Source organism: Pinus tabuliformis, chromosome 2_2, assembly GCF_031772625.1.
Source record: "Pinus tabuliformis cultivar Carrire ecotype Pingquan chromosome 2_2, CPIR1, whole genome shotgun sequence".
NCBI classification, from domain to species: domain Eukaryota; kingdom Viridiplantae; phylum Streptophyta; class Pinopsida; order Pinales; family Pinaceae; genus Pinus; species Pinus tabuliformis.
The window spans coordinates 549,869,508-549,885,116 of NC_142300.1; the positions used below are offsets into that span (position 1 = coordinate 549,869,508).

The 15,609-nt window shown below is 37.9% G+C and overlaps 2 protein-coding genes across 2 annotated transcripts in view; both read right to left on the reverse strand.

Annotated features, from left to right (window-relative positions):
• Nucleotides 1–10,432, reverse strand: part of LOC149193816 (protein NUCLEAR FUSION DEFECTIVE 4-like) — an 88,841-nt gene extending 78,409 nt beyond the window's left edge. The window contains exon 1 of the mRNA XM_089404949.1: nucleotides 9,967–10,432. Within this exon, the coding sequence (XP_089261075.1) occupies nucleotides 9,967–10,314 (348 nt within the window). The 5' untranslated portion in view covers nucleotides 10,315–10,432. The remainder of the gene's footprint in view (nucleotides 1–9,966) is intronic.
• On the reverse strand, nucleotides 137–2,564 carry LOC149193817 (uncharacterized). Its single transcript, XM_089404950.1, has 2 exons — nucleotides 367–2,564; nucleotides 137–242 (listed from the first exon to the last, which is right to left on the reverse strand). Exon 1 carries the CDS (start codon nucleotides 2,103–2,105, stop codon nucleotides 612–614), a length of 1,494 nt encoding a protein of 497 aa, XP_089261076.1. The 5' UTR covers nucleotides 2,106–2,564; the 3' UTR covers nucleotides 137–242; nucleotides 367–611.
• Nucleotides 10,433–15,609: the final 5,177 nt, after the last annotated feature.

Here is a 15,609-nt window from a genome sequence, read left to right on the forward strand (position 1 = left end):
CCTCCTCCTGCTCCTGCTCCTGCTCCTCCTCCTCCTCCTCCTCCCCCTCATCCTGCACTAACCAATCCTCAGTGGGATCCATGAGAGGCCTCTCGGTCTCAACCCTCCATTCAGCAGTGGTGTCAATCCCATCCAATGAGATGGCTTCCGTATCAGGTGTCTTCTGATTCTCTAGTTGTCTCACCCACAATCGAAGATTGTAGTAGACATAGACCATGTCATTAAGTCTATGGGACTCCAACCTGTACAAAGTTCATGAAATAATAATTAATAATTAATATTATAAAAAAAAATATTGTTTAAAACTTTAATGAATTCAAAAATTTATTTGGAAATTTGCAATATTTTAAATGTTTAAGTGTTAACCTATTGCGCTTCTTGTTGTGTATTTTTTCAAATACACTCCAATTGCGCTCACATCCCGAGGAGCTGCATGTTTGGCTGAGGATGCGTACGGCAAGATTTTGCAAAAGGGGTACTCTGCCACCATACATCTTCCACCATGCGTCTACAACAAAATTACAAATAAAATTTTAAATAAACATAAGAAAAAAATGGAATTTGAAGAAACAATGAAATTTGAAACAAAGTTACAAAGTACATACTACAAACTAAAAAATACCTGGCATTTTAATCGTCCTATCAATGACAGCCATCTCAAAGCCAAATGTGCCACCTGACAACTTATATTGCTCAATTTGTCTAGAGATCTCCATACGTTCTTCTGGAGATCTCACCATCTTCTGGACACAGGTTAATAATCCTTCCACGACCTCAACATCAAAATTAAACCCACATGCATAAGAAAATGCAGGGTTCAGAAAAAGCCCAGCAGCATGAATGGGACGATGGAGTGTGTTGTTCCATCGCTCATCAATGACTTCCCATAGAAGGAGTTGTCTCTGAAACCCATCATCTCCCTTATCATCATAGTAGGACCGAATGGCTTCTTTGGCCCTGTCCATGGCTTCATACAAATAGCCCATTGCGGGCTTCTCACCATCAACCAACCGAAGAACCTTTACCAAAGGTTCTGTAACAGCGCACACCTCCTGCACTCCCGCCCAGAAGTCTTCCTGGTATGAAACTAGTTTGCAGACGGCCTCTCCTTCTGGTTTGCGGCTCATTGACGAAGCACGCCACTCCTCTGAAAGAAACATTCTCTTCAAATCCCACATAGAATTCAAGAGGGATTGAAGAGATATGAAACTCGTCGCAAACCGTGTAATGGCGGGGCGCACCAACTCTTTGTTGTTGGTGCATTTTCTCATCAAGCTAAGCACAGATGTGTGATTGTAAATAAATTTTGTGATGCTTTTTGATGAGTCAACAACCTCTTTGACAAAGGGAATTTTCCCTATGTCCTCTAACATCAAATCAATACAATGGGCAGCACAAGGTGTCCAAAATGAAGCAGGATGCCTGTCCATAAGCATTCTACCAGCAGCAACATAATTTGCAGCATTGTCCGTTATGACTTGGACAACATTTTCTGCACCCACCTCCAAAATAAACACATCCAGCAAATCACATAAAGTTCTTGCATCTTTGATTTGATGAGTTGCATCAACAGATTTGATAAACATAGTCCCCTTGGGACAACTAACCAAGAAGTTTATAAGGGTTCTCCCCTTTTGGTCAGTCCAACCATCTGACATAACAGTGCATCCTGTTTGTGCCCATGATGCCCTAAAATCCTCCAATCTTTGGGTGCAGTCACGCTTTTCATCTTGAAGAAGCCGGCCTCTGAAATCATGAAGAGAAGGGATTTTGTACCCCGGGCCAACACTGGCAATAGCATCAACAGTAGGTTGGAAAAATGGATTACTCCTTATAATGCTGAAAGGAATATCACTCCAGAGGAGAAATTTTGTCATCAACTTGTCAGCTTGTTCTTTTTCAGTTCTTTTTAGCATTGAACCAATAGTTGGTTGTGAACCAGGTGTGGTTCGAGGAACAAAATATGATGATGCAGCTACCGGATTGACTGACGCTGCAGTAGAACCAGTGCCACTTGGCCCACTTCCTTCAACTGACCTTTTTAGTTGCCTTTTGAGTTCTTCTTTGGCCTCTCTAGTGTGCTCTAATTCTCCCAATGCTCTCATGGCTTTTTGGATAATTTCAGCATTTGTATTTAGACAGGGCCCCACATCATGTCCAGGGATTTGTGCAAGGTGGAACTTCAACCTGTACACCCCCCGAATATTTCCTTTCCACACAACTTGCAATACAAGTTTTGTCTATCATTCGGAGTTTTAGGGTCACCATATTCCCAGAAAGGATCCAATTTCCTTGGCATGTTTGTTTTTGAATTTTGAATTTGCAAACCTATGGAAAAATAAGGATTAGGAAATAGGAATTTAGGATTACATAATACAAATTACAATTTAGCATTTGCAAAATTACAAGTTAATTATTTCCAAAATCCCAATTTCTAAACCCAAGTTACCCAACCAAATGCCAATGGCAAATGCCAAAAAACAATGAAAATTCAAAAAAAATAAACAATGTTTAAAAAAAATGAGAAAATAAAAATAAAAAATTGGTTCTCATAGTCATAACAAATTACCCATCCCAAATCAATGAAAATTTTCAAAAAATTCTTTAAAAACAATGAAAACCAAAGTTTTTATAGAAGCAAAACCAAAAAAAATTAATCTACATACCTCTTTTATGGACAAATTGGTGATCTTGGCTTGGATTCCTCCTAAAATCGCTTGGATTCGCTCCCAAATCCGACGGAAACCCTTCAGCTCCTCTCCCTCACCTCTTCTCCTCCTCCTCCGCACGGCGACAGCACAATGAATTAAAAAAAAAATCGAATTTGCCATATAAAACCCCGCTGCCCGCGCCTCCCACGATTTTTTTCGTAAAAATCGCGATTTTTTCGAAAAAATCGCGATATTTTCAAAAAACCGCGATTTTTTCGATAAAAATCGGTATAAAAAAAAAGTGGATTTGATCGGGCAGAGGAAAAAATCGCGATTTTAACAACACTGCTTAGAACACACACACAAAAATGCAAGAGGATAGATAAAGTGTGTGATCACTGATGCTTTATTCATTCATATGATACACATTAATACAATTTCTTATGACCCTTGGTTTCATCTTACAAGAGGTACTTTTGGACTCCTCATGACTCTTCACATTCACTTATGGCTTTTTGCCTCTTCACATTCACTTGTGGCTTTTTGCCTTCCTCACAAGTGAATAATCCAAATTTTCATAATCCCTAAAGATTATGTTTCCAACATCCCCCCTCTTAATCCGAAGGGGTGTATATAAGTCCAAGAAGAGAGTTGAAGGTGGCTAACAGCCAACGGTTGGATGTGCCCTCTAAATATGGTGGTTTAAGGAAAACCACAAACCAAATGGGTAGCAGAAGCCGAATTTTTCTACTAGTAGCGATTGAAGGTTGACCACGAACTCTAGAACTTGGCTCAAAGCAGTTCTTAGAACAATTCCAAATCTGGTTAGAAGTTGATGTCTTTTGCGAAATGGAGGTCCTCCTTGATGATGGTTTAAAAATAACCACAAAATGTTGAAATAGTGGTTTGAATATGACCACAAACTATTGAAATGGTGGTTTGAAGATGACCATAAATTGTTGTCTAGCAAAAGCAGTAAGCTTTCTACTTAGTGGTGGTTTAAGGAGAACCACAAACCAAATGATGTTCATGAAACACGAGTTTGTCTCTAGCTATAGCTCTGACTCTAGCTTTGGTTGACTCTAGCTCTAGGATCTAGGTGTTGGTTCTAGTTTTGGTTGTGGCACAAGCTCACTTGATATGACTTTGAAACTAGTAGTTGACTTATCAATCCCCCCCTTGTCAAATACAAGGTGAGAAGATGAAAACCTCTCCATTGCAATATGTGTCAATACTCGAGAATGAATTCTATAGTATGACTGATATATCTTATTGGCTATTGAAGACCATTGCCAAAAGTGATTCATCCAAGGTGAATCTTTGCTCTTGCAGGGTTTTGTGCTGGAACATCGATCCAAATGATGAGTATGTTTTCAACAATGCCTACAACGATGAAGATCAAAACATTGATTTTTCATGTGGCCAACTCGATGACAATTTTGGCATTTGAGATTCCGATGGGGAAGTGGCAAAGGTGAAGATGAGCTTTCTTCAAGGAAACTAGCACTCTAAACCGGATTGGTTTGGAGTAGTCTGGAATGTGAAAGTTCACTTCCCTTTCGTATCCAAGACCAGTTCTATACTTGTTGTTGATAATTTCTTCCCGTGGTCTAATGATGGGTTTGGGAAGTGCTAGTGAAACTTCTTCATCCTCGTTTGAATCTACTCAAGTGTCATCATGTGCTAGTTGCTAATAAGAGTCTTTCCCAAACTCAAAAAGAGATGTATTCTAAACAAGAACTAGTTCAAAATGTTATCTTTTGTTGTAATTCATCTTGTTGGAGTTGTGACTCAAGCTAGCGAAACTTAATTTTGTCTTGTGAATCTTGTAAATAGATTCGAACATCCATGAGAATAGCTTTGTCAATTTTGACCATATCATCAACAGCAGATAGTAGTAGAGTATTTAGCAACTCTAATACTTCATCAATTCAAGTCATTGGACATCAAACGGTTTATTGCAACTCCACCCTTCAACAATTCTAACTTAGAAAATGGTAAATATTAAGGAAAAATACCTACCAAATTGCACTCTTGGAGCATCAAGAAGAAGACAAGAATCCAAGTATCAAAAAGGCAATTGGTTTTGCTAAGCATGAAAAATCTTCCAAATGCAAGTAAAGTGAAGACTTGGTCTCAATGGTAGAAAATGATACCTACAAACTTGCCTGGATCCCTCAAATACTCTTTAAGTTTCTTGGCCAGTGGAAAAGAATAATCAAGTTCAATAGCAATAGTTAGAGCATGGTAGCATACATACCACAACATATGTATAATCCATCAAATCAAAGCCAACTTCCAATTAAGACTAAACCTCCAAGTTGTGAATCTTCTTTGGTCTGCAAATATGGGTTGTGTCATTCAGGCATGGCCATAGGTGCAATGATTGTAGGAGCGATGTACCATGAATACTCTGAACGAAGCCTGGGGAGCCTAATACATGGTGCTCAATGGATGCCTACAACAGTTGGGCATTAAGTAACCAACTACATACCCAATTGAGTTCCAAGGTGGCCATGAAGTAATCCAGACTCTATATTGTTGTTTTAAGTGGATCAAAGACCCCAATTAATAATTTACATAGGATGGTAGACAATTCGGTTCACCAACAAATTTAGGAACATACCATGGTGCAGACGATCATGTCAACGCTATTATCTTGAATTCGAAAACTTTGTTGGACACGTAGTGCCCATTGAAATATGCGGTCACTCTAAGTATTATGTCACTCCATTTCACCACAACAGTTGTCCCTTCCTCTTTTGTTGTTGCCACTTAAGGAGATGAAGATGGTGTCCTAGCCTCCACCATTGAACATTGTAATGTTTTTTGTTGTTTCCACGACATATACACAAAATTAATAATATAATATCTACTACGACCTACTACCAACAAAATGCTTGTCATTGTTGCTTGTCCAACCCAAGATTCAACCTTGAGATGTTATACCTAGACCTATCCAACAACATGAGCACTCTAATTTGTACACTAGCTAGTGAGTGGCTACAAGACCTAGACCTGAATCTTAAGTGCCATGATGTAGTTTGTCGCGTCTTCCATGGAAACGGGCATGTCCAACTGGAGTCGTGTAATGAGACAAAGGAATTTCCAATGGTTTATATCACTAGTTTGTGTTATCTCCCACTAAGGTCACCAATGAATACGAAGGGTCATTTCTCTCCTCCAAGACAGATGTAACACAAGTGAGTTGCATAGAGAGTACATTTTGCTCTATGGATGCAGAGAGAACCTAGAGCTTATGTGCTCATCCACTATGGACACCCCAACTAAACTCGAAGGTTGCAAAGAAGACTCTATCACCATCAAGTCTATTGTGTTTTAACCCAAGGAACAACCAAGGGTCACCATTAATAGATGTCGATTGTTTTGATCTAAGCCAGCAAAATACCACTTGGACTCTACGACTTTTCAGAAATACATATTTTTCTTGGCAAGAATGTGCAATTTTCATTATAGTAGCTTGGAATTTGGTTACATAGATCCAATTTCGTGGACAAAAATCCTAAATTTGTGGAGAGAAATATTGGAACTTCATCCATTGCGAGCAATTTAAACACACAAATTGAAGATGGGCAAAACGCGCATGCAAAGAAAGGGCACAATAATGGTGAGAGAACCCAGGTCAATGGCCACAAAACCAATGGATCAAACAATCAAGAAGGATGGGAATACACCTACTCTGATACCTCTATTAAACTCACGAGTGGAGAACTCATTAATGATAAACATGAGATGTTTTATTCATTCATATGATACACATAAATACAATTTCTTATGACCCTTGTTTCATCTTCCCAGAGGTCTTTTGGAATCCTCATGACACTTCACATTCACTTATGGCTTTTTTCCTTCCTCATAAGTGAATAATCCAAATTTTCATAATCCCTAAGGATTAGGTTTCCAACAAATTGTTATGTGATGATGTCTTTTTTCATGGGTGATTATGGTGGATCTTGGATAATGCATGGTGGAATAAATTAGTTTATTTGCTTCATCTTGGTATATTGTTTTATTGGATGAATGTTCATGTGCTAAGTTGGTTTATTTGATATTTCTTCATTGTCCTTGTTAAAATAAACTTTTCTTCCAAGTATTTGAGGAATTGAGATAGTTTTCTCTTTCTGTTCATCATCTTAAAAATTTGAGAGTCGTGATCTCAAACCTTAGGGTAAGTTAGTTTATTTTCCCTAGCTTGTTTAAATCTTGTTATCACTTCAAGAATACCCTAGAATTGTTTGATTTCTTGACCCCATATGCCCAAAAAAAAATCTATTAGCAAACTAATGCACTAATCTTCTATCCTCCATCACCCATTTTTATTTATAATTCTTAAAACCATTTTGTTGGGGTTTCCTCTGCATGATCATCCGATAATCCCTTGATTGTGTGTTTGAGAATTTGTTTAAGCCTCTATTGGTTGATCTAAACCTTTAGATTGAACCGTAGGACCTCTGAACTCAAATCATGGAACTACCAACCTCTAGCAATCCTATACCAAGGATAACCCCCTTAAGTTGGAGGAGAGTTGGCCATAAGCAAGAAGAGAGTTGGTTAGGTGACAACGACCCCCTCTGAGTTGCAGTAGGTCTCACACTTGAACTTCTAGACTTTATCTCAAGAAGTGTGAGATTTTGCTATAACAAGTACCATTATACAAATGATTTTGAAACAAATGGATACATAAAATAAGGAATCAAGGATTATACAAATGCATTGAGTGCACGGTCCTTAATCCTAAAATACAAGATGAGATACACAATAAACTCCTACATTTCAATAAGAGTATTGATACCTTTGACATGTCTATGGCTATACAAAATAGATCAAAAAATCCACCAAATAAGAAATTTCAAAAATTTCAAATTATATTAATTCATTGCAAAAGTTGAGTCAAAGTTTCAAAGTCATTTGTTGAAGCTTATTTGCCTTCAATTCTTAATGCAACCAATTGGTGGGGTACAATTTCATAACCAAGGCATTGATTTGCAAAAGTTTGCAATTTGGATATTGAGCCAATCATGTAGTGCTTCTAGGTGTGAATGCAATTGGAGTGTTTTATATACAACAAGAAGTGAAGCCATTTGGAACAGAAACGGTTGAATGATATGGTTTATATCCAATGAAAACTTAGGTTGAGGCACGACCAATTGTTGAACAAGACCCCTGAATCAAACAACATATTCTTGGATGATTTTGATCCCTCACCAAAGTGGACAATGGAGAGTCTGGAGACTTAAACACCAACAATTGACAATAAAAACCTTTTTTTTGGATGGACTTGAACCCACTTCCATAACCGGAGAATTTTAAACATCAAGGGGGTACCTTCAAAGCTAGGGGAATCAAGCTGGAATTCTATTTCAGAGTCTAGTCATGTTGAGGATCTAGAGGATGAGGATGAGGATGATTCTATCATATGATTGGATTGTAGAGTCTACACTATAGTTGTTCATTAGTACTATGCATATTTTCTAATTCTAGATGCCATTTAGAGCCTTTTTGTTGATGCATTTTGGTTCAGAGATGGATTGGTGCTATTTCGGTTATATGCACCCTTAATTGCTATATAAATGAGAAACTTTGCATATTTGTGTATAATGGTTTGAATTCATATGAATGCACGTGAATTTATTTTTTCAAGATTTGAATACACATACTTTTTGGTCAATCCATTTTGTGATACAGTTTTTTTCAAGCCTCAGTCCAGTTCAGTTTTTTGGGGTTGACTGGTTCAAAGACCAGTCTGGTTCCCTCATTTGAAAAAATATGTGATTCATTCATTCTCTAGAAAGTGAATTTGGTGCCTGAGGGCATCTTTCAAGTTTGTGCTATTCTCTTCTTGGGCTGCTTCTTTTTCTTTTCCTATTGCACAATTAGGGTTTGCTGTTTGGTTCCATTCGATCCTCTTTCTATCTCTTGTGAAACTTAACAGTTCTTTCATTTTCAGTTCAACTTTCTTCATTCCTAGACCTGTTCAGCACTGTCTTGAAATGGCTATGCTATTTACATCTTCATGGAGCATACCACTAAAGGGACCAGAACACGAAATTTTCAATTTCTGAAAATTCAAAAAAAAAAAAAAAAAAAAATGTTTCTTACCAGCATGTCTAGCAGGTGGGAAACATTCCCTAGTTTTCTTCAACTTCTGAGTTTTCTGATCATTTTCCTACTTCAAGTTATTTATATGAACTTGCTTTTGCGGAATTATTTTCCCGGGGTGATTAGTTCCAGTCTTCCCCAAAGTTGAACACGCTTAGTTCATGTAATACAACGTGAGCTTTGCATTTCCCCTTCTGTAATAGATGCAGGAATGAACTTTGCATGTGATTTCGTGAAGGCTAGTGCTATATAGATGTTTTAGTCTATGTCATAAGCCTGGTCTGGACAAAAATAGGTTTCTCACAAAACCTAATGAATGGTATAAATTCCGTAAGACTGAATTACTGCGAAATGGCGGTAACCTTAAAGTAAATTCAATTCATTAATGTAGCTTAAAGGGTACAATTACTTCTCTTGACGGAGGTGTTTTTGCAGGTTATCATCTCATTTAGTGATCAGTAGTTTGATTTCATGCATGATTGTTGTGCTACAGTTTTTATTTTTCATGCAAGATTGTTGTGCTACAGTTTTTTGACGGTTTGAGGACCACTGTCTCGATCCCCATATGAATTCAAAAAAGCTGCGGTTTTGCTTATGCACATTTCAATAAATATGCAGTATTCTTCTCTCAACAAAATGTAGCCCCTATATACACACCTTCAAGGTCCACCAGGCTGTGCTCTACTGGTATGTGAGGGTGCTAACAGGGCCTTATCCCTATGGGGATGGAGATGTGGTCTACTGGTATGTGGGCGTGCTTACCACGGTGATGACCCAGGTTCAAATCCCGGTGTAAGCAAGGCTGTTGTCTAGTGGTGTGGGGAAGCCTACCATCACTATGACCAGATGGGCCAGATTTATGTGGAGATTGTAGTAGGCTATTCCTGTTGTACACAAACGAAACTGAGTTTCATAGTGCCTCCATGTGAACAAAGGGCGTTTAACTAGTGTGTGTATCTATACAAGGAAAGTACCTATAGCTAGTTTGTAACAAGCCCAACAGTTTGAAATACTGGAAGACAATATCCTCGGCAAATTTAATCTGAAAGCCGAAGGGCTAAAGGCCCTTTTCACTTCAGAGCAAAAGCTACTCTGATTCATTCTCCATGATGTAGTCTCAATTGTAAACTCCATGGATAAAAATAACAAACCCACAAATAAAAATGACAGGCCCACAAGAGAGTGAGAACATTACCACCCAATACGGCAAAGAACTGATGGTCTGGCTGACAACAAGCCAGAGTACGCCATACCCAACAAAACTAGCAGTAGCTCCGATCAAAAGTAAAGCCCAAGGTGGGATTTTATTGCAGAGCAGGCCAGCAAGAAGGCCCACGTTCTCTCCGATATCATTAGCCACTCCCAAGTTGCTCAGTTGTACCTGATTGTAACCAAGAGTTTGCTTCAACCTGGACGAATACAGAGGAAAGTTGTATGCATTTCCAGCCAACACCTGTATACACACAGCAGCTACAAGGCCTACCCACGGGGCTATTGTACCCAATTTTGCTGCACCGACAATCCTGCTACCAAGCCCTGCCATTATAGAAAAGCATACGAGATCAGATACAGGAAATCCTGTTCACAAACGCTTTATAACCAGATACCCTCCCTGCACTTGTGAGAATTAGTATAGAGAAGCAACCGAAATGGGAAAGGATTCTTGCCTTTTAATTAGGAAGGCATATTCGTATGCAAGCATGATCTAAAATTGAATACAGAATTTCTTGCGCAGAATGGCTTTTGGGATTTTAACTTTTTGTCATTAAGCTACTGTCACTGTCATGATTGCGTCTCGCCGTCCATCACCAATACCATAAAGTACAATATTTAGACTTTTCCCTAACATATTACCATGAGATTGAGATTGCATCAAAGGATACGTATAGGATAATAAGCAGTCGATTTATTTAATTGTATTACACCATGTGATTTGCAGATTCTGTTTAATTGCATTACACCATGTGGTTTGCAGGTTCTCATGCAGGGGAGTCGGTGATGTACTGATTTCACAGGTTTTTCATGGTGCTTCCTTTCTTTAAAGACAAACATCTTTATCATTTCTCAAGAGCTTGGGCCCATAAGTAGCGTATGCCAAACATTTCTATAGGCACAAATTAATGATATTACCGTCATATCCTTGTCACAGCTGCCCTTCCTTTGCTCAGGAGTGCTTGCGGCGGGTTTGTCGACCGTAAGATAAGCGCAGAGGCAGCGAGCATATCCTTGTATTAGGGAGTTATAAATGTCGGCCCATAACCTGATGTGGCAGATTTTATTTTTGAAACTTCGTTAAATTTTGGCTTCTTGCGTTAAGACGTTCGAATATGGTCGCTTTGACGTGTTGGAAAACTTTGATACTTTAAGATCTGAAAAGAAATCTTGTCACATCAAAGTTATGTACCAATATCTCTATGGCATGTATGTTATGCTATATTCAAATACTTTAATGTTTGGGAAATGGTCCCTTTGAGGTTTTGGAAAACTTTGATATTTTATAGGATAAGGTGGGAAAAGAAATATTGTTGTGTGGAGAAATCTGGTTGGGTTGTAAGTATATTTTACAATTCGGTATAAAGGCCATGTGTGATTAAATATATATAAATTAATATATATATATATATATATATATCTCATAAATAAATAAAATAAACTTAATATCACACATATATATTTAACTTTAATAAAATTAAGAATAAAAAAAATCTAATAAGAATCTTAATTTTTTATAATGTTTAAAAATATTTGCGTAATTTATGTGATTAATCATATTAATTTATACACAATGAGATATAGATAAAAGGAAAATGTTTATTGATGATGATGGTGGTGGTGGTGGTTAACGTCTACTGAGACCAAACTTTGGTCTATCGGACCTAAAGAAACAAATTATTTAGTTTGATTTAAGATTTTATTTCTATGCTCAAAAAGCTTGGAGAGAAGCCTCCCGAGCTCACTATAATTTTGACATTGTAAAAGGCTAGGAAGGTCAGTGTTGTGACAAAGATTATGAAACTGAGATCTAATGTGGTTGTACGCGAGGCACTCTAAGAGGAAGTGGTTTTCATCCTCGATGTTCCTATTCTCATAGAGATGGCAGATCCTTTCCATCCATGGTGTTTTAGGAACTGCCCAACGACCTGTTTCACTATGGAGCTCATGAGAGTTTGTTCTAATCTTCGCTATATTAATTTTCTTCTTTGAGCTAGTTAAAACAAAGAGATACTTTTGATCTTCTAGGGTGGGGTTGATGACCTTCTTATAATAACTTAATTTTCTTTTAGCTGCTAAATCTTTCTCACACCACATTTTTTCTTTGAACTTAGAAGTAACAATATTTTTAATGTTATTAATGTTTTGCAATGCATCATTCTCATTGATCTCCCAATGGTTTAACCAGGCCCTCGTGTCTTTATACCACCCCCGCTTGAGCCTTAGGTGGTTTTGGCTGGAATTTAAAGCTAGCTTAGGAAGTCTATGATCTCCTATGTTATTGAGTTTGTGCTTGTACAACAGAAGCCTAGTCATAGCTAGGCTCTCGATAGGGGAAAGACCTACTTCTATAAGGAGAATAGGATAGGGTGTATTACTTTTAATTTTCAGGTTATACGTTATAAAATGCTTCTGGATTTGCTCAATCTTTCTCCAGGATTCTCTAGAGATGCTGCAACCCCAGACCTCACATCCATATAAGATAACAGGAGTGACTAAAGTTTCAAAGAGGAACTTCTTTTTATCCCACATTACAAGGTTTGCCATTTTACAATTATTTTCAAGACCAAAATAAGCTTTCCACCCCCCATTAATCCTTTTCTCAATGCTATAGTTCCAGTTGAGCTTGTGATGAATATCAATTCCTAGGTACTTGTAAGAATACACTTCCTCCAAGTTATTATTGTCATACATAAAATTAGCGTAAGTGTCTTTCTTGGAATTGATAATCATAACTTTTGTTTTGTCAGTGTTAACAGTCATACCCATGGTAGAGCAGAAATCCTTAAGAACCCTAAGTTGCTTATCAAGATCAGATGGGCACCTTGTGAGAAGAACAATATTGTCAGCATAGAGAAGAAGGATGATGACTATCCCAGCTAAGATCGTGCCAGCACATCCTGCTTCCTCTAAATAACCTTCAAGCTTGTGGTGTTGCATTTAGTTTCGGAGATTTTATTGTGGTCTTGCACTTAATTGAGCAGATTGTTTTCCATGAGCATCAATGTTTATTATTGTGGTGTTACAATTAGTTTAGTAGAATATTTTTCCATCCGCATCCATAATATGTAATGGCACAAGAAATTGATTCCATGAACATCCACAATGTATAATGACACAAAAAATTGATTCCATCAATGTCCACAATGTGTAATGGCATAAGAAACTAAATGTATTGAAGTAGTGTTAAAATACTATTAAAGTCTCTTTTATGACTAAGGTCACTCTGGAGGTACTGCAGTGGATGTTTGACAAAATCAATATATATCATAAGCTAGTGGATGATGAAAAGAATACAATCATGAACTTTGTAAACATCACCAAATTTATCAAAGAGGAATTACAACTAAAGGCAAGCAATATAGTGGTTGTCAAGATGGACATCGAGGAAAGCAAGTGGCCCATTTATTTTGGAGTGTACAACTTAAGAAAAGGTTTGCACCTTAAGGGATTTTATCCCTCTCGGTGTATGATAGATCTGAAGTTAGATGGATCTAAGTTGGTTACTTCAATGTTATTACAATATCTCTATGGCATGTATGGTTAGTGTTTAGGTTTTTTTTTATATTCAAATATTTTTATGTTTGGTGATTTCTTTTATAGGGAATTAATTATTATCAAGTGGAGAGCTTTATTATTTGTATTATAATTTTGTTAATTTAGATTTTTAAGGTAATATAATGTTTAATTTTTGAAATAATATAACGTTTTTCTTTGGTGATTTCTTTTTAGTAGAATCAATAATTATTAAAAGTATAAAAATATGTTATTGCACCAAGAGGCGCTTTATAGCCCAGCATGAGAGTGATGTTTTAATGGTGTAAATGTTTGTAAATATTTAACATAAATATATAAAATATATATATATATATATATATATATATATATATATATATATCCTCGATCGAGGTGTGAGCCAGCTGTATTGGGATTGCGGATATGATTAATGTGATGGATCGCAAGAGTGGAGGGTGGCGGTACTCCATCCCTCGCACATTTGATCTGACTAGAAAGGTGACAACGTGCATGTATCATATTAATGGTGAAGGGGAAGGTGGCAGGGCCTCTTGTGTTCTGGAGTTTTCTTAAGACATCCCCCCATTGTTATTCCACAGAGTTCAATATTTGTGAGAGGTTAAGGTATTAGGTGGGTTGGGAGATCGTTGTATGCAAGTGACGAAGCTCTAAGCGACTCGCCACCCTCGAGCAGAAGGCTTCCTCCCCTCGCTGTCTTCCTTTGCGGGTATGTATCTTTTGCAGGTTTCTCTGTTACACTTCCCCTTATTCGCTCAGTTTCTTTACTTTTTCATTGGCGAAGTGTTTTCATAATGATGTTTGGAGCTAGTTGGAAGCTATCTCGTGAACGTTGGAAGGAAACAGAGGGTTTCTGTGAAGGATCGTTTGCTTCTTGCTTTATTGTTTCTATTTATTTTGGCATCTTTCTTTCACGCATGGGGTTCTATTCGAGTGTTTTGGTTTAGTATTTAATTGTTCTTTCATGTTGGGTTGTCTGTGTTAACTACCTTGACAATATATTGGTTCTGATGATTCATAAGTTTTGGGTTATCCTGGATAAGGTTCTCCCTTGTCTGTCTTATTATCTTATTTTCTCTCGACCTAGGGAGACTTGGGTGGTAGTCTTAAACCTCCTAAGCCAGACCAATCGCACTTTCCCTGATAATTGGTAGGTAGTCAGCTATAGTACTCACCGTAATTTGTATGTATGCCATGATATCCTTACAGGTCTATCTGTTTCGAGAGAGTCCTGGGATCCTAAGTTAGTCACCTGCCTACGACCGAAAATATAACGCCTTGTCCCAAGGTTAGCCATTCTCGTGGTCCTCTGTTTTTCAATCCTATGGCTCGTCCTTCCTTTGTCAAAATCTCTCCAACTAGTAGGGGTCGTGGATGCGGCAAGAAGCAAGGGTCGAGTCGTGGTGACAGCTAGCCCCAACCTCACCTAGTGAGAAGTCGAGGCCGCAAAACCACCTCTCATCTCATCCTTGACGCAACCCACGCATTCCAAAGTGGTACTCTATCACAGGTATGCTTGCTAATTTCGGGTTAGAAAGCTAAGTTGAACCATTAGGCAGTCGATACAGATGTGGATTTGGGTGATTGGCAGGGTTTGGTGCCCGACCCGGGCCACTCTAGAGGCAAGTCCTCCCAACATAAACAAGCAGTCTGTCTCTATTGGTTAATGAAGAACACTATAGCCAAAGCTCTGGCTAATCCTCCAGTTGGTTCTTCCAAGGAAAATTATGATTTGCTGATGTCCACAAGGAATTTCAATTGATCCAGTTTCAACTCCAACAGCATAATGGACGCCTAAGTTGCATTGAGCGGCATACTCTTTGCATCCCACAATCAGAAGTTCTTGGATCAAGCACGAAGGAGCTAGCCCCAGTGGATTCCTCTAATGATTAGTAGCATGGTTGGCTTAATTTTAGATTTCTTTTTGTCATATGAAGTATCTACATATTATAGTTTATGGTTTTAGTTATTTAGTATATAGAAGGCTACATGATATTCAAACATACATAGCTTTGCTTGACAGTCTTAAACTTTTCTATTTTTGGATGGCATATAATGCAGTTAGGTGGCCAACAGACCTGGTTTCCCTCTG

Coding starts and splice junctions, on each gene's coding strand:
- LOC149193817 (XM_089404950.1), bottom strand. CDS start 2,105: ATGAGAGCATTGGGAGAATTAGAGCACACTAGAGAGGCCAAAGAAGAA.